The following is a 22,506-nucleotide window of genomic DNA, read 5'->3' as shown; positions in this document are numbered from 1 at the left end:
ATTGTTAAGTATTACACACTGTCACAACACGGCACAATGTGGTGTCTTTAAGCCTTCCGGGCCGACATTGGTGTTTTTGAAAACACACTGTAGCGTCTCACAATGGCTGTCTGTAGGTGCAACATGAATAGGCCAAGTGGGGGTGGTCCTGTAAACCTGCTGTCAGTTTGCAGGGCGTCTGTGTGTGCGTGTGTGTGTGTGTGTGTGTGTGTGTGTGTGTGTGTGCGTGTGTGTGTGTGTGTGTGTGTGTGTGTGTGTGTGCGTGTGTGTGTGTGTGTGTGTATGTGTGTGTGCCTGTGTGCCTGTGTACATGTTTATGTGCTCGGACTTGTTAGTTTGGGAAGTGTTTCATTATGTATTTGAAGTGTGTGTACACACCTGTAAGTGCCTATGTTTCTACATGTATGCATGTGTGAACTCTTGTGTGTGTGTGTGTGTGTGTGTGTGTGTGTGTGTGTGTGTGTGTGTGTGTGTGTGTGTGTTTGTGTGTGTGTGTGTGTGTGTGTGTGTTTGTGTGTGTGTGCATTTAGTTTGGATGGTTTGGAAGATTAGGGTAAGAGGTTAGGTAATGTATCATGTCAATAAGTGTGCTCCCTAAGATGGAAGTACAAACGTGTGTGTGTGTGTGTGTGTACATGCTGTAGGACTGTGTGTTTTGTCCACTGTGGCTCAGATGACTCCCCGTGTTTCTCATTGCGAGCTGGAAATGTTTAAACACACAGTACCTGATTCCAACAGGTTTTTACTGCCACAGAGAAATTCTGAGTCTCAACCACACATTACACACTGGCCACACGTCCTTGCACCGTCACCAGATTTCCACTGAGAGGCCTGACGGAGCAACCTCACGCGATCTGCTAAATCTTCCCTCAGAACCAATTCTAAATGTCCTCGCATAGTGTCATCCGGCCGAGATGATTTGTTGTGTGATTTATTACGAGAGGGTCGTCGCACGACGGCCGCAATTTCCAGGTATGCTGGTCATTATTTAGTCCTCGTTCCTCTCAAGCACCAATTTTAGGCCTGCCAGTGTGAAGGAGTAAAACTGGCCTCTGTCCTCTTATTTCTGACCCAGTTCTGTTTATCATAAAACTTTATGAGCAATCTCTGTTAGGTGAGGGGGGAGAGGAATGAATGAGTGAGGGGAGAGGGAAGAAAAAAGGCCTGTTTTGTCTTGACTGGAGGAAATGTTGGGGATAAGACTTTGCGTAGCACACTATAAAAGATCTATGTTTTGAAACCACCTGCAGAAATATTGAAAAAATAATAGATTATATTTGTTGCTCTTTGAGGCCGACTTTCCCTGTAAATACAGTATATTTAAGTGCATTTAAATTGGTTGGCTTGAGTTTAATGCCTTTTCTATTTTATTGCTTTATATATTGGACATTGCAGAGTGGACAGAAACAGGAAAGACTGGAGAGGAAGGAGATGGCAGGTGCTGCAGTTAGTGAAATCTGTAGTTAATTCAACGTGCTACAAATCCGGTTTAATTCCTCCTTTTACAAATAGAAAGCAGCTCTCTGAAGAGAATGGAATATTTTGCATGTTTGGGTTTTAATTAGAAACTTACATTTCTCAAAAATGCAGGAAATAACAAGGAAACCTGGACAAGTTCATTTGTAACAGTTCAATCTTTCATCTGTGGCCTTCAACCTGCTGCTTCGACACAGAGCTCCCCCTCTCCTGATATTCTCATGTGATTAGAAACACTACAGCCTGAGCATTACTTTACATAGATCCCCCCGATCCCCTGTGCTTTTGTCGTTAAGATAATTAGAGCAATTAGTGGTTTAAAAAGCCTTTACTGCGCTGTGGACTGTACCGATTCAGTTGAAAGAAAAATGGATTAAAAGTGTAATTACCATCATCCAACGAGGCCCTGAAGAGCCTCTCATAGGACAGTGCAGAGGGATATGAGCGTTAATCTCATCCGCTCTATTGATTCTCACTCACTGTTGAGTGGAATGAAGTGACAGAGGGGCAAATTAGCAACACCCCCCCCCCCCCTGCTGACGGTCATTCGCTATGTAAACACACTTGAAGGTGAAAGCGTGAAGTGAACATGACTCACAGAGCTCATTCAGGTTCAGAAAAAAAATCTGGAATTCATGGTTTAAAAAAAGAGAGGTGGCTTGTGTATATAGATTGCAACAAAGTACATTTTCATATTTTTGGCTTGGAACGGTAAACATTGATGATTCATCCTTTTATGAGATACCAGAAAAGTTTCTGCTTCTTCAAGAGGTCACTTTCCCACAGCTCAGTCCAGCGTGAGCAGAACCACGTCGGCTTCTTCACGCATTCGTCCGATTTCTTTACTGCTATCGAGGATTCATGTAGATGCCAAGTGACGGGGACTGCCAAACACACTGTACGTGTTGCACGGCCCTGTCAGCAGCAGGGAGGTCACAACACATGTGGACATGCAAAGTCACGCAAACAGAGTTATTGGATTACTCGTATGAGCCTTTTTGAAGCATATAGTTGTATCTAATGCCTTTTTTGTGCTAGAAATGTGAAGCTAAGCTTTACATTCTTTTACAAGACATCAAGTTTTTTGCTCCAAGGGCAGTGCCCAGTTTCAATGGTTCATCTTGGCAGGGCAGCGTCAGTGAATGGCATACCTGTCCAATGAGCTCTGTGTGAGCGAGGAGTCGGCCAACAGGGTGCGACCGGGGGAAAATGTGACTGTGTTTACTTTGCTAATGACTAATGGTGTCAAGGTAACAAAGCAGTACGATTGTGGCCTCTGATCCTCTCGTGGTTATAACCTTTGACAGTGTGTGCCTGTGTGTGTGTGTGGGTGAGCGAGTGAGTGAGTGCAGGAGATAAGTGGTCAAAACATGAAGTTGTATGAAGGGAAATAATATTTTCTATGTTGCTTTTGGTTGAAGTGAGAATAAGTAATGACCTTTACGTTGTGGCAGCTGCCATCCACAGCTGGAACCAAGACGACTGGTATATGGAGTAACCTGCTATTTTAAGCCACTGTGTGTGTGTGTGTGTGTTTGTGTGTGTGTGTGTGTGTGTGTGTGTGTGAGTGTGTTTAGTTGTTGTTGGCATATCCGTGACCTGCTTTAAGGAGGACCTCTTTATGATCAAGCAGAGTATGACTCGCTGCGTGTTTGTTTATCTGTGTGTGTGTGTTTTCACTGTTTATCCATAGCGACCCCTCATGGGAAGGGGTAGATCTTTTTTTGGGTAATTCCCGTCATATTTATAATCACCCTCCCGTTTCTGGTCAGTCACTAACTCTATGCCAAAAATACATCTCCTCATGTAGACAGAGAGACAGAGCTACAGGGCTACAGATGTTTATTGATCACTTCAAGAGAGCAATCAAAGGTCAAACTCAGGTTCTCGCTGATGCTCTATTTCTCCACTACATCGCCATATGTTTCTTAATTACCCCTCCATGTTATTTCTGAAACGTACAGAAATTATAGACTCATGGTTGCGTTCCACCTTGAACCTCGTGCTCTTGTGTTTATGAACAAAGTGGTTTTGACAGCGTCCATTAAGTTTTATGTTCCGAGGCCTCAGTCCACGCCCTGGTAGCTGTCCAAAGAGCCTCCCTGCTCCGGCCTCGGTATCAGTCTCTCCGAGCGGGATCCCTGCAGACCCTCGTGTCTGTTTGAGCCGCTGCCTGATTGTCTCTGAATCACAATATTTGTGTGGCCTTACAGAGGTGACAGACACAGGAAAGAGAATGTGTCTGTTTGCATATGTGTGCTTCGTGAATGTTTGCTCATTTGTGTGTCTGTGGTGGAGAAAGACGCAGGAGTTGGGTATGTCAGTGACTAAAGCTGCTGTTAAGAACCTCATTGCTCAGTTCTCTTTATATTTATAATAATGCGATTAACCCTTCTGTGTCTGACCAGAACAATAAAACAGCGAAGAGTTAAAGGACTGCGACCCTTCTGTCGGTCCACAGAGACCTCCATAGGCAGATTAAAAATAATAATATTTTTTGGGGTTAAGTCAATTAGGGGTTAATAATTTACATGCAAGCTGTCTCTCCATGTTTAGATACGTTTATGCTTCCATCAAATTAGTTACAGTGCAATCCATTCATCCTCCGTTATTCATATCCAAGCGATCTGCCTTGGCCAGACTCTGCGCACACTGTTGACTTCTGCTCCCTTTACCCCAGTGACCCTCAAGTCTATGAAACTTCCTGTGCCTCAGCGAGTCACAAAAAAATGATATATAATATATCATTTGCCAGAAGCTAGAACAATGTCAGAGACGTTTATAGAATAGTCGACAGAATACATCACGATCTTTTATTGTGACCGAGATATTTATCAAAACCCTCTGAGGAGCCGCAGTGGCTCTAGTGGTCTGGCTCTGCTACGGCCAGGAATTCCCTTAACGAGCGGTGTACCTGCGACCCATGCCTTCCCAGAAGCCCCCAGGAAGGGCAGGGGGTGTGTGCGGGGGGGTCCCTTCCTATTGCATTTCTAATGAATTCCTCTGTCATCATTGTAACGTCTATGTGGCAGAGGAAACTAATATGTTAAACTTCCAAAAGCATGCCAAAAATAACGCCACGTATGATTGTTTCACAGAGAAAGGCTATTGTGTGTCCATGGGAAGCTCCGCAATCCCAGGGTCTTTCAGCAGATTCTTCAAAATGACTGACTCTCTCTGCATGCACCCAAATATTTAACAGCAGCGGGATTCCATGATCTGTATGATTTGTCGATGACGTGAAATCTATTCTGGTTTTCTAATCTGGCTTTTTATGTAGAAATTTAGATTTTTAAAAGTAGGAGCCATACCAGTGAGTTGTGCTGTATTTAATGAGCACATAGAAGTGATGTTAGTTCTTAAAATGATCTCACTGTGAGTTTCATCCATCATTGAAATACTCACTTAACACACAGTGCCTTTTTTTCAACAGCTTGTTTATTTTTCCAGTTTATCACCATTCTCGCTCTCCACATATTTCTTGGCGGCTTCCTGACAACTCCATGCATTATGGGAGAGTCCAGTTAGCGTGTGTGTGTGGGTGTGCTTGTGTATGTGTGTGTGTGTGTTTGTATTCTATTTATAAGAAGGTATATTTATTCTGCAGTATGGCTGTTCGCGCTTCCACTTTGTTTCCGTGTAGATGGATGTTTTACATGATGATTAATTGCAAGTTAATGAGCGTGGGGATTTTCATGTGTATGTTTTCTGTGCGCGTGTGTGTGTGTGTGTGTGTGTGTGTAGTTGTAGTGGTGCAAGTATAACAATCACACCCGACACAACTGTATAGTCAATTTGCATGTGTGTGTGTATATTTAAATGGTACCAAGAGCTACCAAAAGTGACCTCTGCTCATTTAAAGATTTGATTGCTAAGCCCACATTGAAAAAGTCGGGAAAAAACCTACAACATCATAGGCAAATGGCAAAATGTAAAATTCTGCACATTTTAAAATGTTTGACCTTTAATATTAAATCATAATCCGTGTATGTGTGTGTGTGTGTGTTGCAGATCTTCTACAAAGTCACCAGAGAGATATTCCCCGGTGAGGAGCTGCTACTTTTCATGAAGGCTGAAGAGTATCCATGTGATATCATGGCTCCTGATATTCACGGTACGCATCACACAAATACACTTTTCTGTTCAAATCTAAAGAAACACATACTTCATTACAGAGCTATTTGTTCCCCCCTCCCTGTCACCTTGCAGAGGAGAGGCAGTACCGCTGTGAGGACTGTGACCAGCTCTTCGAGTCCCGCAACCAGCTGCTGGACCACCAGAAGCAGCCGTGTGGGATGCCCCCCTCCTCCTTCCTTAACCCAGGTTTGACTTCTTATGTGTTTGAATAGAGGGGCTATTTTCATGTCATTGTAAACAGTGGGTATAGTGAAGAGTGACAAGAAGGATGTTTAGAATCGGGCTGGGAGAACATGACACTAATTATGTAAGCCGCTGAAAAAGAAATCACAGTAATACACTTCAAGTATAGAGTGAAAGAAAACTTGTGAAAAACGTTAAAAAACTAAATATTGGTAGATAATTCCATTGAAACCATTAAGACCACTGTGCAACACAGGTAATGCAGTGATGTAAAACCCTGCACGTTATTGCTGTATGAGTCACCAACACAGAATGAGTGTGAATCATATTTCCCCATATCATCTATGTAATGATATAGACAATTATTAAAGAAAGCAAACATGCACCCAAACCACTCATTCTTATATTTTTTACACTTTTAAGTTAACTTGCACCACCTGCAGGCTGCAGGAAATTAGAATTATATCTGATACATAAGCTTAAACCGAAGCAAGATCAAGATTTCTTCTGCTGTATAGGGTATATATACGTTTAAAGAGTGGTCCTGCTTGAATTAATTTTTTTATGATGAATCTAGGAGGGGACAGTGACGTGAATGCAGAGGAACCTGAAGACCTGCGACCGCTCCACCTGTCCAACGGTCTGCACGAGTGTAAGGAGTGTGACCAGGTCTTCCCTGATGCTCAGAGGTGAGTGAGCAGCTGACACGCTCCAATAGTTTATTTATCGCCAGAGAAATATTAATGCCAGATGCATGCAGAGAGCTGGTAGTAAAGAAACTTCTCCATGCACTGATGGATCCTCTATGTTGTTTATTCTCTGTCCCTTGCAGCCTTGAGGGCCACATTCTGTCCCACTCTGAGGAGAGGGAGTACAAGTGTGACCAGTGCCCCAAGGCCTTCAACTGGAAATCAAACCTGATCCGACATCAGATGTCACATGACAGTGGCAAGCACTACGAATGTGAAAACTGCTCAAAGGTAAAGTGATGACTTTTGATGGGGCTATGTTCTTGTGTGTTTGTCTACAGGTCTGCTTTGTTTGCACAGTAGGTGTGAATCGTTTCTTTAAGAAGCAGATAATAACTCCGCCCGATGTCTGTGTGGTTCCTTCCCTCAGCAGGTGTTCACAGACCCCAGTAACCTGCAGAGGCACATCCGCTCGCAGCACGTCGGGGCTCGGGCCCACGCCTGCTCTGACTGTGGCAAGACGTTCGCTACGTCTTCTGGCCTCAAGCAGCATAAGCACATCCACAGCAGTGTCAAGCCCTTCATGTGTAAGTCACTAAGACCCTACCTATGTAAGTCTCCTCAGTACGTTATAACAATAATAATAACAATGACTGCTTGTGACTTGCCTTTAATAGAACACAATGTTTCTGCAACACTATATTGTCTGTCCTTCCTCAGCTGACGTGTTGGTCATGTGATGCTCTGCAGGGATTACACGTGGTCGATGTAGAGTAGCTGTGTTCAGAGTGGCAGCCCCATTTCTTTAAAGTCAAGAGTCACCCAGTTACATCTGCAACAGCACTCTCACACACTGCTGCTATGGGGATGGCAGCATTTAAACATTTGAATCAAATCTCATTTGGTTTAACCTCACAGTGACCCAGCCTGACTGTTAATGCTGCAGCTAACACACACACACACCTACACCCACACACACACACACACACATAATCCTCAGCTAACTCCTGCAAGACCCAAACACATTTTGACCTTTCACACTTTCAACACCTCAGACCACCGATCTCATCTCCTTCCCCTAAAGCATTATGACCTTCACCCTTTGCCCCTTTCGTTCTCTCCTTCCCAGACACTACACACTAGCACACACACACATGCAAGCTCACACACTAAAAACACGCACTCTCCAAACACACACGTACACACACACACATGTGTATGCATAGGTCGTAGTGACTGCATCTCCACTGCAGACCTCTGACTCTCCTCTCCCGTTCCGCCACATCCACCATTCCTCACAAATAGCAACCACATGTACGGCCCTCTTCCCTGTGCTCCCTCTGAATAGGAGTCCATTTGCTGTAATCAGCAGAAAATATGCAGGTTCGAAAACAGCTAATGTGCTGTGTAAAAAAATAGCGACTACGACATGCCGGCGGCCTGGGAGAAACCATGTGTGTTTCTGAGTTGTTTGTTTGTGCGAGTGCTCTTTAAGGGCTTGAATGTGTGTATGTATGTTTTGAGACAGTATAACACTGTATGCATGCATCATTCTGTTTGCATGTTCGTGTTCACGGTGTGTTTAATTTGTGTGTGTGTGTGTGTGTGTGTGCGTGTATCTCCGACCTTTCCCCATAATAGAGGAGCTCCTGCTGGGTTATTAATTCAGACACTCAGCTAGCCGCTACTTAGCCCCCGCTCAACTCCCAGGAAAGTGTTTATACTATTCTTTTACAGTTTATTAACAGCTGATGAATGCACATGTGCCGTGAGTCAGGTCTCACACTCAGTGTGTCATGCAGTTGCGTTGTTGGTCTGTAAATGTCACAAGAACATGATTTATGGTGCAGGGCCAGTTTTTCCCCTTCCCATTTGGCTGTTCTAATACAAAATCACACACATACACACACACAGAGAGAGAGAGAGAGAGAGAGAGAGAGAGAGAGAGAGAGAGAGAGAGAGAGAGAGAGAGAGAGAGAGAGAGAGAGAACAGCTACACCCTGCAACACACACTTTTAATAATTATTTGTAGTCCGTTAGAATCTTTATTTGTGTTGCGAAACTGTGATACAGTTTTTCAAAATTGCTTTGATACAAAAATTGCTGCAAGACAGATACTTCCTGAGAAGAAAATCAAAAGAATTCACCAAAAAAGAAAAGAAATAAGATGACATTTACTCCTGGCCCGAACTATCCTGTTTAGCTTTCCTCTGGGGTGTTTTATGTAAATCTGTTTCCACGATAATTTTTTCCTGCTCTTCCTGTCGATCTCCTTAAATTGCCTCTTGTGCACCTTGAGATTGGACGGCATCCAAAGTATGCAGAAGTGTAATCACAGTGTGAGCCTAACCACTTCCTTATCCTCATATTGAAGATCTAATAACATTGTGAAGCAAAATCAATCATCGGGAGCGGCTTCTCGCTGCTTTATGAAATAGTAGGTTTACGTCTATTTGATTTGTCTCATGTAGAGTTTCTGATCTGTAATATATCCTATATTATAGAAGGGGGCCAAACAAAGACCTGTTGCCTTTTTTCTTAACTATATGCTTGGCTTTTACAAGAGAAGCAATAGGAAAGGGCCTGTGAAAACAATACTGGTGCAGATACCATTGCTTCGCTATCACCCCTCTTTGTAAATTCAAACAAATCCTCATTTGGTTGTTGATCATTTTGACAGATTAATAATGGCGACAGATAATTTGAGGCCGGGTATTGTCACTGTACGTCTTCCAGGGTCAGACTGACATAGTGCCGGTTACAGGGGTGGACTGTGGGAAGGTCACTTAGCTCAGGACGACAGGGACCTGGCTATGGGGACAAAGTGAGGGGACTGAGGGGGTGACAGGAGTGGCCCGGAGGGGGAAGAGGGAAGAGGGGCAGTAGAGGACGTGAGACCTGTCCCTGGGAACCGGACTGCAGGATAGGATTCATTCAACTCCGCTTCCTTCACAAACTTAAAATAGAGCCATTGTACTTCATGCGGCAGAGAATGTGTGTGAGTGTGTGTGTATCTGTTTGTCTGCATGCCTGTGTGTGTGATTCAGTTTCTCTGTGTTATGTGAATATTTTGTGAATGTGCCTGCTTATGTGTGTGATTGTTTACGGACTCCCTGGGAGCGTCCCTGGGAGGACAATGGGCCTGGAGATGCCTGGGAATTCAGTTTGATGTGCAGGTGATGAGTGGCAGCAACTGACTCATACCATCAACCAAACAGATTCACTTACAATGCCAGGATCTGGACACACCTCTCCACCTTATTGTGCTGGAAATCCATTGTCAGAGTATTGATGGGAACACAGGAATATCATTCAGACTCTATTTCCTCTGCCTCAGCTTCAACCAGACTGAATCATGTTAGCAAGAGATGTCATATCATGTGATGTTATTGTGTTTTTGTGTCTGTTTTTTGTTGCATACCAATACGTTCCGTGTCTGTCTCTGTGTCCCTGCAGGCGAGGTATGCCACAAGTCCTACACCCAGTTCTCTAACCTGTGCCGCCACAAGCGCATGCATGCGGACTGTCGCACACAAATCAAGTGCAAGGACTGTGGGCAGATGTTCAGCACCACATCCTCCCTCAACAAGCACCGGCGCTTCTGTGAAGGAAAGAACCATTTCACTGCAGGGGGATTGTTTGCCCAGGGTATGTCCCTCCCTGGCGCCCCTGGCTTGGACAAATCAGCCCTGGCGATGGGCCACGGCGTTGCTGGATTGGCTGATTACTTCGGGGCCAGTCGTCACCATGGAGGTCTTACCTTCCCTGCTGCCCCGGCATTTCCTTTTAGCTTCCCCGGTCTCTTCCCCTCTGGACTCTACCACCGGCCACAGCTCATCCCTGCCACCACCTCTTCTATCAGGCAACCAACACATGCATCTATTGTCGGGCCTGGTTTAGAGCTAAGTAAGAGTCCACTGCTGCCTCCGAGCCCTAGCTGTCAGGAGTCCCGAGAGCTCCTCAAAGCTCTCCGTAAGGATGGAGGTTCACCTGGCAGTCAGATGACCGCCTCAGAGCTCCATACCCAGAGCTCATCCTCCACAAAGCAGCGAATCAAACAGAGTGACCAGTCCGAGAGCAGCGACCTGGACGATGTCAGCACGCCCAGCGGAAGTGATCTGGAGAGCACATCAGGCTCCGAGCTGGAGAGTGACATGGACAGTGAGAGGGAGAGGGGGGCTGCTCGAGAAAATGGAAAAGGCCCCAAGAGGAAGGCCAGTGAGGGAGGCCCCCAGAGCCCCAGCCTGACAGGCAGCAGTGCTGCCAAAGACTTTGCAGGCCCTTCCCTCATCCCACCCTCGCTGGACGAGCACACAGCTGTAACTGGGGCTGTGAATGACTCTATTAAGGCCATTGCCTCAATTGCTGAGAAGTACTTTGGCTCCACAGGACTGGTTGGCCTGCAGGACAAGAAGGTTGGGCCTCTGCCCTACCCCTCCATGTTCCCTATGCCTTTCTTCCCAGCTTTCTCCCCTCCAGTTTACTCTTTCCCAGACAGGGATGTCAGACCTCCAGGTCTAAAGGTCGAGCCCCAGTCTCCGGGAGATGATGGCAAGAAGGCCCAGAGCAAATCTTCATCCGAGTCGCCATTTGACCTTACTACCAAGAGAAAGGAGGAAAAGCCAGCTCCAGTCGCTCCCTCCAAACCGGAGGCCTCCAACCCTCGTGGTCAGGATCAGCCACTGGACCTGAGTCTGGGGAGCAGGGGCCGCGGACGGACTCCAAGAGAGCAGGAGACAAAGAAGAACCTCGGTTATGAAGAAGAAAAGGGAGCGGCGGAGATCCCGAAGGCAGACACCTCCTTACAGCATGCCAGGCCCACCCCATTCTTCATGGACCCCATCTACAGGTATTGTTATTCCCAGTAGCTTAATGTGAACTCCACAACAAACCACCGTTACACATTGCGTTATGAAAAAAAGATTACATACTTAAAATGCTATCATTTGCTATCATATAATTGCCAACTGTAATATTTTGTAGTACTGAATGTAAGTGTATATTGTGTACTTGCTGCTGTGCTTGTGATAAGAACTGATAGAAGTCTACTATTAGCAGGGTTGAGAAGAGGAGAATGAGCGATCCGTTTGAGAATCTGAAAGACAAGTACATGCGGCCAGCACCCGGCTTCCTCTTCCATCCACAGGTACGTTCCGATTGTAACTTTGATTAAACCGACAGCAACAGATCTTTATTTCAATGGGTATTTCTTGGTAAGTCGTGCCCATTTGAGTTCACAGTGGCTGTAAATTGATGATTTGTGTCATCTTACCTTGGCGACATCCCTGTTATGACTGTTAGCTTTCTATAGCTGCAGATGTAACAACAGCCTGACAGTAAATCAGTCAATATATATTATCATGCTGTGGGTTTTATGGTCGTCCCAGACTGACCAAACTGGATTAATGAGTATTAGTATGTGGCTCCAGCCGTATCCAAGCTACTGCCTGCTAAGCCCATTGTTGGCTATCTGAAACAGATGTGGCAGAAAGAAAGGGCACCCTGTGACACGTCTTCCCGTAACGTGTCTTTGATTACAATATGAAAAACGATATGCTCTTAAAGCAATGATTTCTGCCCCTGGGTTCTCTGTGCCAGGGTTTCCAGTGCGCGACTCCATAAATATATATATATATATATATGTATATGTGCGTGCGTGCGTGCATGTGGATACGTGTGTCCATGACATGTTGCGTTGACATTCATTTGTTCAATCTTCCCCTGCGGGTGAGAACGGTCCATCGGAAAGTGAAAACACCACTTTCTCAGGCGTATGATTTTTTTTTCCTCTTTCTGGACGTTTCAGGTCTGGTTTTTACAGGCTGTTTCATTTGTCTGATTTATGTCCCCTGTCCAGACTGCTGCATGGGCCCAGGCTGCAGCAGCCACATGGCCGTCCAACACGCCTTAATGAGGTGTCCTATCAGTAGAAACACTAACAGAGTGCTTAAGCCATCTTTATGACTTTATGATGTCTGGACACACAAATCATTCCCAGTAACACCAGACCTGGGTAAAAGGCCTAAACCAGACCAGGCGTGGGGCCCTTCTGTATACTTTTGAGGGGGTTTGTTTTCAGTCACCTGACTCACTTTTGAGCCATATATCAAATAAAAGAGGTTGCAAAGCTAGCTTTTTTCAACCTTTGGTGATTCAGCTTTTTTATTTCCTGGCAGGGAATTTTACTGCTAACCAGTTCTGGCTTAGATTACATACTGGAATTGTATTTGTAGCTGGCTATAATGAGCTTATTGAACACCAGGAAGTGTTGGGAACTGTTAAAGCCTCCTTAAATTCCAGCGTCATAACTTTACAGATTTTGACTATAAGATCCATCATCCCCTCTATGCCCACATGTGTCCAATCAAAACCTGTTGATTCATGCGCCACTTCCTGGTTCTGACTGTTGTCTCTCTTCCTTCTGTTCCGCCTCCTTCAGTTCCGTTTGCCAGATCAGAGAACTTGGGTAAGTTCCTCCGTAACGTACAGTAATGCTATGTGTCTGTGTCTCTGCCAACAGACCCCATCCCCTAATTAATGCATGGGCTGCATAACAGTTTACAACTGACATCACCCAGCATTGCATGGCTTCAGCCAATCACCACCACGCACTGGCTAGACTTGTGTCTGTTTCTGTGTCACTTTTAGGAAATTTTCCCAAGTATTTGTGCGTTGCTTTCTGATCTGTTTACATCTCACATCTACATCTAGATGTATCCGCTGTCTGATTCACATGAAAGGGTCGAAGCGGGGATTTCCATTCAACTCGTCTGAATATGTGTTTGCTTATTTGGGCACTAGTGGGCTCTCGCATATGGGCATGGGCTGGATGAGTGGATGAGTGGTGGGGTGAGGTGGAGGGTGGTGTTCAGGGGGGCTGCTTTACATCAGTGCAAGGGTAACAGTCTCTGTGGGACACATTTGTGTCGGGGGGGGGAGGGGGGAGCTGGTTCCTCCCTCCAAACATCTGGTTCCCGATTAACATCAACAATTGAGAGCTGAGAATGCATCTCGCTAATTAAGGCCCTCACAGCATCACTGACATCTGAAGATAGCCAATCAACTGCTGGTCCCAGAGCGACGCTACAGCAACAAGCAAGTTCACAGAGGCTCACACACTGCCTGGGGGGGGGGGGGGGGGTCTGTGTATATGGATGTGTGTGTCTGTGTGTGTGTGTGTGTGTGTGTGTGTGTATGGGGGGGTCCTTTTTTACAAAGTAGTGGGGGTTGGGGGGGATGTACGAAACCTTTGAAAAATCACTTTAGAGCTAAATGTGCAGCTGTTTATCCTCCTGTCGTTTAATTCCAACATTTCACACACATGGCTTCGTCAGACAGTGGCCTAATGACACTGACTCACCATCCATAAAACCCCAGCAGTGGCAGAGGGGCTCTTTCTGAAGCGTGATCTGTGGCAGACTGTTACTTTACTTTCAATCACTAATACAGCTAATCCGTGGGATTGGACACGTGAACCATTTGCCGCTCCACATCAAACACAGCCTTTGAGGGGTTTAGAGAAACTTCCCAAATACTTTGGATCGTTTTTGGAAAAATGGTGCCGTATAATAAAACATTGCAGAAAAAGTTAAAAGCATTATTTGGTTTCCGTAAACAATTTCTGACAATACGGCAGTGGGTTCAAAAATATTTTCAAACAGGAAAAATATTAATATATCACAACATATTTTATCATGTACAAATCCTTGTTCTTCACCTAAAATTAAGAATATAATAAAAACAACTAGAAGGCCACATACCTCTGGCCAACAACCCCTTTATGAACCACATTTAAATTCACTAGATCCACATTTTAATTATGCACAAAATTGCATACACATATACATATCATGTCTGATTTTCAAGATCCATGAATCATTCGCTGAAATAATCAACGGTAATTTTTCTAAACACCCAGTCTTACTTGAAAAAAATCTGGATCCGACCCCTGATACAGATCTGCACCAAAATGTAATGTTTTTGCCTGATACCTCTTCTTGGAAATTGGTTTTAGTGGTTTTTGCTAAGAAAGAAACAAACCCAGACTTAAAAAATAACATCCTTGGTGGAGGTATTTGCCAAAACCCTATTACCATGTTAAATAACAGTAATAATAATAATAACTCTATTTATACTGTACCTTTTAAAACATCCATAAAGAGGACAAATTAAAAGCATGAACACAAATATCAAAGACAAGAAGCAGATAAATATAATTTTGTTCAAATCACAGACAGCAAATTCTATAATACAAAATGATAAAACATGAGATGAAATAATACAACATAATTTAAAAGTCACGGCAAAAGAAAAGGACAAAACATAGGATACACTGACATTCCACTACATAGAGGCATAAGAGTATCTGTAAATGTAAATGATACAGAGGTAAATGTTGACCAGAGGTGTGAGTTTAACTCTTAATAGAGTGCAGTGGCACGAGTGGGCTGAGCTGGGATCAGAAATCCCCCAGTGGAGGGAACGGAGTCGTCTGAGCTCTAAAAAAGTGTCTTATCAGACGGGCTCGATACTGTCGACAGCTTTAGGGGCCTTAATGTTCCCCAGAGTTATGGCTTCTCATTGACTAAGGCAGACAAACTAAACATTCACTCCGGTGCCTGAAAAAGAGCCCAATGAAATACACAGAGCACATTCAAAAGAAATATGAAAGCAGTTCACCTCCCTCTCTCCCTGCAAGCCCCTCGCCTATCTTTCAATCCAATCCCCTCCGTCTCTCTCTCTCTCTCTCTCTCTCTCTCTCTCTCTCTCTCTCTCTCTCTCTCTCTCTCCCCCTCACTCTGTTCTCCCTCCTCTCGCCTTTGATTCATGGCGTGCAGCATTGGCATATTCATAATCAAACGGACCTGACACTCCACATCCTCCCTCAGTGGGAACGTCGACGGCTGCGGCAGGAACTTTACACTCGGCCGTCACTCCTAATCAGCCACTCCCAACGCCAGGCCCCGCCGCCATCCATCAGCCCTCCTCTCCTCTCCCCAGACTCTCCTCTTTCTTTCTTTCTTTCTCTCTCTCTCTCTCTCTCTCTCTCTCTCTCTCTCTCTCTCTCTCTCTCTCTCTCTTTCTTTCTTTCTTTCACTCTCTCTCTCTCTTTCTTTCTTTCTTTCACTCCCCTATCGTCTAGTCCTTCATCACTCTTCTTCTCTGATTCTCTTCCTCCCCTCGGTGCTTTTCCCCTCGGTGCGCTCCGTCTTGGCGCGCAGCCTGGGAGTGACAGGGGGTGAAAGCAGGAGATGGAATGTCAGCGTCGGAGCAGGGCTCTGGTGGAGGACCCGAATCACCATTGATTTGCTGCCTTATTGAAATAAGAATAAGAAACAGGCTGAAAATTCAATACACGCAAAATAATGCAAATTTGTGTGGCCCCTTAAGAAAACGAAGGGGGTGAATGTGTGTGTGTGTGTGTGTGTGTGTGTGTGTGTGTGTGTGAGATGGGCTGACAGGCCCCGCGGCCTACTGGGACCCCCCCCACCCCCGCCCCTCCATCCAGTTCTCCCTTCACCCACCCCTCCAGCCCCCCGCTCCTCCCCCATCCCGCCCCTCTCAGCACAGCGATATCATTATTACCCATGTCTGGCCCTTGATCAGTAATGTCAACATCTTTCATATTGACGAATGTGCTGTCTGCCCACATTGTGCACAGAATGGTTTACAGCCCAGCAGTGGACATGAATCACTCCTCTATCCCACACACACACACACACACACACACACACACGCATACACACACACACACACACACACACAGACATGTATCTGACAACACACACACAGATACACACTAAGCACGTACAAGCACACACAAAATTCCCGTGCCTGCACACACTACACACACATGCATTACGAATACATTCTTTTCTTTCACACATATATTTTCTCTTTCACATACATCGATGGTAATTAATCAGCGACCACCATGCGGCACATACTTTCTCATTCATACGCACACACACACACATACGTGCACAGGCCGACTGACAAGTATACATATCTCCTCAGAGAGTATCGTGATGAAAGCAAGCGTTCAGCTTCATTAGTAGATTGGCTGCGGTCCTTAATCCTATATGTGTGTGTCCGTGTGTGTTTATGGGCCCACTGTACGTGTATACATTAGAGACAAGAGTTGGAGGACGCACACGAAAAAAGTTTTACACCTGCTTTCTAGAGAACAGCTGTGGTTTTTTTTTGTTTTATATCAAAGTTATGAATCAGTGTCATGCTCACGTACACCAGGGACTCGACCTTGTGATGGATGAATCATTGATGAAAGTCACCGATTTCACTTCATTCCACCTGGTAGCGTGCCTGGAAACATGGCTCCTCTTTCATAATAAAATCTGCATCAAAGGTTTTAACAATATCTTCGATTTGACAGTCAATCAGAATCAAATGATAAGATATCCACAGCAGCAAATGTAGAATTTATGGATGTTGTAATCTTTATAGTGTTTGAAACATCCATCTCTAATGATATTTTTTGCCTGAATTACATTTCACTGCCTCCTGCAACCAGAAACCATAGCAAGTTCACATTGATATCCTCCAACATAAATGCATGTTAATGATAAAACTCTATTCAAACATCAGCCTCTTTGCTTTGCTTTGCATGACGGACTTTGCCTTGAGCTCCGAGTGTGTTTTTAGCACACAGCACTAACCCGTCACTCCGTCCCCCCTCTCCTGTTGTCCCCTCAGATGTCGGCCATCGAGAACATGGCGGAGAAGCTGGAGACGTTTGGCTCGTTGAAGCCGGAGTCTGGTGACCTGCTGCGCTCCGTCCCCTCCATGTTTGATTTCAGAGCCCCGCCCTCTGCACTCCCAGAGACGCTGCTGCGCAAGGGCAAGGAGCGCTACACCTGCAGGTAACTACAGCAAATGATTTGGTATATTTAGTAAAAATAAAAAAATATTGTTGTTGATAATATAGTTTTTATATCACTATAGAAACACAGGTAAACCCTACTTATAAATCGTATTTTTTTTTTAGATATTGTGGGAAAATATTCCCGCGCTCTGCCAACCTGACCCGCCACCTCAGGACTCACACCGGAGAGCAACCATATAGGTAAGATCATTATTTCACACACAACACACACACACACACACACACACACACACACACACACACACACACACATACACACTCACACACTTGGAGCAATGTTGAATTGGTGTGTTGGTGTTCAGTTTTGGTTCTGGTGTCACTGAGCTGTTAGAAGGAAGTAGACAGTCCAACGTAAACATGTCAGTTGAGTATCATTCTTCTCTCATGCTCCTCACTTAAGGAAATGAAAAACACAACACAATACGATATAGGCTCATTATCATATAGTCAAGTATCAGATTCGCACAATAGCACAATGACTCCCTCCATGAAGAACCGCTTCTCTCTCCCCACAAATATGAAGCGAATGCAGCAAAAGGCGCTTTTTACAAAACAAACTCTTTTTCTTTTTACAAAACAAACTCTCGAGCAGACAGAGAGACACATTGAGGTTTTCCCAGAGAACACTTGTCTACAGTCAGAGAGGAGTTTAATAGCGTTCTCTTTATGCCGTAGAAAGCTTGGAATAATTATCCCACCACCAAATAATTTTCCTGATGAAAGATTGTGTCCGTTGTCTGGATGACAGGACGAAGGGAGGAGGGGGAGGGGGGGTGGAAGCTGGGCAGATGAGAGGGGAAGTGAGGAAGTGAGGAGAAAAATTGGGGAGATGATGGAGCGTGGGCAAACGTCCAGGCCCGGCAGCTTAGGTCATTTCTCTTGCGTGTAAGAGGCCAGGCTCATCTGCGAGCCCACCGGCTATTTCCTGCTCAAAGTGAGGCTTTCAGTCCAAATAAAAAAGATCACAAGCTTAAGCTCTTCAGAATTCACTAATAATAACAGTAATCATAATAATTTTAAATATTTTTTTGTCAAGGAAAGTTGGCTGTCTTCCCCCTCCGACGCTGCAGAGTTTCTCAGGTGCTGCCGAGGCAGAAGGAACAATGCAGCAGCACTTCAGTGTACATGTAAAAATTAATCTAGCACATTTACTACATTCGGATAATGAGTAAGCCCCGGCCAGCGCTGCTCGGCTTTGTAGTTACTAAGGTGGAGGAATGTTGGCCCAGAGCTCGGAGGAGGCCTGCTGACCACAGGGGAGAGAGAAACGCAGACGCAGGCCTCTGCTGCCCCAGCCTGATAGCCTGCACTCGGCACGCTGGCACGCCATTAAAGATCACCGCTGTTTATTGTAATTCCAATTTTTTTGGGGGAGATAACCGGGGGGTTCCTGAGGGACAGCCAATCGAGCGAGCTAATTCCACAAGAAGAAAAGATGTAATCTTCTCGTATAATTTTGCATGAAGAAACTTGGCAAGGGGCTCTAATTTTGGAGGGTTAGGACCAAATCTGTTGCATGCTTATTTTGTGAGAGAAGAATGCAATTTTATTGCGCTGGCTGGAGATAAGAGACGGAGCTGTTTCACCTTAAACAAGCTCCTCCATCATGTCGGGGGCTGTGGGACTGCTGGGACTGTCTGTGTGTGTGTGTGTGTGTGTGTGTGTGTGTGTGTGTGTGTGTGTGTGTGTGTGTGTGTGTGTGTGTGTGTGTGTGTGTGTGTGTGTCCTACATAATGTATCTCATTATGTTTCCCACAGAAAAAACCAGCGTTTCCTGGTTCATTGGGTAGCACAGCTGTACTTTCCCTGTTGTCGCCTGTGTACCTTTTTCAGTTTTCGGTCATTTGTTGGTTGTTTGAGTGAATTGTGTCCATTTTGTCCTGCAGGTGTAAATACTGTGACCGCTCCTTCAGCATCTCCTCCAACCTGCAGCGTCACATCCGCAACATCCACAACAAGGAGAAGCCCTTCAAGTGCCACCTGTGTGACCGCTGCTTCGGCCAGCAGACCAACCTGGACCGTCACCTCAAGAAGCACGAGAACGGCAACCTGTCAGGTGAGAAGAAAAACCTTTGTATATAATAGAATAGGATAGAATATTAGATGATCAATTTTCAAGTTTTCTCTGCCGTTTAAGTTTGCTCTTCGAAGTTTGTCTTTATTCCACACACAAGACAGATGGAGATATATGCATAATCCTAGTACAATCATAATCAACCGTTGATAACAGTCAACTTTACCAAATAGGTTAACTTACAATTATGATACAGGGAAATAAAGGGAAATAAAAGATACTTGTATAAAATAAGATACAAAATAAACATAATTAGAGGAGCTCGGTGCTCTGTAGTTGCTGCTGCTACTGGTGTCCATCTTTTAACTAATCAATTAAAATTGATACCCCAAAATGTTTGATTTTTTTTTTTTTTTTTTTTCTAGAATCCAATTTTTATAGGCAATCCCAGATTAAATGAGTAAAATATTCCATCATCACAAAGTCCTTTATCATATTTTATCAGAGAAACAAGAGCTGTTTTTCTACTTTTTGAGATTACAAACACTCTGGCTGATTAATATAAATCATAATCAACTTTAGATCACCATTAGAGGCAAAATAAATAATAATTCAAATATGTCATGCAACTGCAGGATTTTTTTTTTTTGAATGAGCAGCTGAGCTCAAGGGATTGATAAGTGGCATCAGCCCGACTCTGAATCAGCAGAATGAGCGGTGACACTTGGCCACTCGCTGACGCCAACAGTGCAGCAGCAGATCTGAGTGTAGATAGAGTCTGAAGAGACTTACAGGACAACAGACTGAGAGTATAAGCAGGAGACGCTTTCTTCCCACAGTTAAAATAATAGCAGCGTAGCCTCTTGAACTTACAACACTTTGGCAGGTCCTTCATTACGAATGCATTTTGTGTGGCCAAATCTAAAACCCTTTAAATTGTTGTTGTCAAAGATCTCAAAGTCTCCAAAGACAAGAGAAATCAGAGGAAATGTGTTTAACTTGATTCATGGCTCGGTTATTCCCACTGATGTCATGGCTCCAGCATTACATCAGTGGGAAGAAATTGGATTTGAACATTTCTATCACTTCATTAAAGTGTTGTAAACAGCAGAGGCAGACAATGCACCAGCACACAGTGTGAAGAGAGCGTGTTTTCCATTTAATAAACAGACTAAGAAAATTGTTTAACCTAATAGTTTAATTTGAGACCATGACCGAAGCATTTAGAAATGTTTTACTGCAGCGAAATTGAATATCCAAACACACCTTTAGAGATGAAACTGTAACACAGTGTTTCTTCCTGCAGGCACTGCGATGTCGTCTCCTCGGTCTGAACTGGACGGCAGCGGCGCCATACTGGACGACAAAGAAGACTCGTATTTCAACGAAATAAGAAATTTTATCAGCAACACTGGGCAGAACCAGACGTCCCCGGACCCCTCAGAGGAAGGGTGAGCACATTTTTTGTTTCTGAGGACGACGAAGATGATTATAGATCAATATTAGTGAACCAGGGGTTGATCCAGGGGCAGGGTCAGGGGGGTCACAGGCCCCAGTTGAAATCAGATTGGCCCTTGAAGTGCCCTTGTCCGGCCTTTTTTTTTTTTTTTTAATGAACTTTTTAATGAAATTTCATGTTCGATGATGTGTGGCACAGTAAACAAGCAATTACGTAAATGTGCACCTTACTGAATCGGGATTGGTGCATAGATGTTGGACATAATTTCCCCCTCTGTGTAAATTGGGGCCAATTTATCACCCTTGAATTACAAAAATGCTAGATCCGCCCCTGTCCCTAATATCATTGCCTCTATAAGCACCTCACTACTCTTCACAGCCGGTGCAAATGGAACCAGATACACCATAACTTTTATTTCTCTGAAACTGTGCAGAGCCTGATAGTCTGACCTACGTTAGTGCATACTGAACTCCAGCAGTAATTGTGGCTTCATTACCGCTGTTGGACTCCAAAGGCTTGAATAAGAATGAATAATGGGTCAGATGCTATCAGCCCATTTTAGACGTGCGTTTTTTATACCACCCAGCCAGCTATCGTTCATAATCACATCATGTTCAGGGGTCTGGAGTGGAGAGCAATCATCTGCGATGACATTTAACATAATCACCGGTTTTGGAAACGTGCAGGAGCTCTTTATATCAATTGCCTGTTTGGCCACACGTACGAACAGATATCTGCGCGCACGCAACTCTGCCTGCAGCGATATGCAAATGAATTCTTGGAGCCGCGATCGGGGGGCGGATAGCGGCTGAGAGGTCCGCTCAGGTCTCGGAGAGTTTGTTTTCACGTGCCTCGCGTCGGTGTGATCACAGGGGCAGATTGCGAGGCCAGATACGGATCTCACAGTCGCAGTGTGTGCGATTGTGCAGGAGGCCTGTGAGAGCAGGGCCGGGGCGGGAAGAGTGTCAGAGGGCCAGGGGGAGGGCCAGGAGGACGGAGGAGGGGAGGGAGGGGGGTGCCGCACATCTGGAACCAACATGTCTGCCTACAGGAAGAGGGTAGAGGGGGTGGGGTCACAGGGTCGGCCCGTGTTTCCTTTCAAAGTGCTTCTCTCCTGACTGCTTCTGATAGATACTTTATCCTCAGCAAATTACCACGTTTGAAAGCGTAATTAGCGAATCTGTTTTCTTAATCACAGAGCTCTCTCTCACTCTCGCTCTAGTAGAGCCTGGTCCCTCTTCTCAGCGCCGCGAGCTCGACACAGCACGAGTACCGTCTGTAGGGGGGGGGGGGGCCTCTGTCGAAAGCACAATGTCATCAGCTGCCAATAAAGGCGAAAAGATCCAAAAACTCCCCCGTTCAAAAGTCACTCAAATGCATCCCTTTCAAACCCAGTGCAGGTATCCTGTTTATAAGCACCCTGTAATTATGTGGTGATGTACTTTTTTTTCTATCTGTCTACTTCTCCTCGTCCAGCTCTCGGTTCTCATCCCCGAACCCTTTGTGAGAGAAATGGCATTTTTGGGAGATGACGAAAGACGTCCCAGAGTGTAATTAGTGAATCAGTCTTAATGTGGTTCCAGATGATTTACCAAATGGTGGTTTCCTGTGGTGCTGAGACAGAGGGACAGATTAAGACTCCGGC

At 44.9% G+C, this 22,506-nt stretch overlaps 1 protein-coding gene across 8 annotated transcripts in view; it reads left to right on the top strand.

The window, feature by feature from the left end:
* Window positions 1-22,506, top strand: part of mecom (MDS1 and EVI1 complex locus) — a 137,715-nt gene that overhangs the window by 111,964 nt on the left and 3,245 nt on the right. For 2 of the 8 annotated variants that reach the window (XM_053423469.1, XM_053423477.1), the window contains 12 exons: window positions 5,488-5,590; window positions 5,686-5,799; window positions 6,374-6,485; window positions 6,629-6,776; window positions 6,916-7,096; window positions 9,942-11,334; window positions 11,541-11,631; window positions 12,925-12,951; window positions 17,199-17,365; window positions 17,491-17,568; window positions 19,275-19,444; window positions 20,709-20,853. In XM_053423469.1, coding sequence (XP_053279444.1) covers window positions 5,488-5,590; window positions 5,686-5,799; window positions 6,374-6,485; window positions 6,629-6,776; window positions 6,916-7,096; window positions 9,942-11,334; window positions 11,541-11,631; window positions 12,925-12,951; window positions 17,199-17,365; window positions 17,491-17,568; window positions 19,275-19,444; window positions 20,709-20,853 — 2,729 coding nt within the window. The remainder of the gene's footprint in view (window positions 1-5,487; window positions 5,591-5,685; window positions 5,800-6,373; window positions 6,486-6,628; window positions 6,777-6,915; window positions 7,097-9,941; window positions 11,335-11,540; window positions 11,632-12,924; window positions 12,952-17,198; window positions 17,366-17,490; window positions 17,569-19,274; window positions 19,445-20,708; window positions 20,854-22,506) is intronic. The other 6 variants (XM_053423476.1, XM_053423475.1, XM_053423471.1 and 3 more) reach the window with 6 other exon arrangements.

The sequence above is a fragment of the Pleuronectes platessa genome, chromosome 5, assembly GCF_947347685.1.
Source record: "Pleuronectes platessa chromosome 5, fPlePla1.1, whole genome shotgun sequence".
NCBI lineage: Eukaryota > Metazoa > Chordata > Actinopteri > Pleuronectiformes > Pleuronectidae > Pleuronectes > Pleuronectes platessa.
Note: the sequence above shows the minus strand (reverse complement) of the source record. Positions and strands in the feature narration are given on the sequence as shown.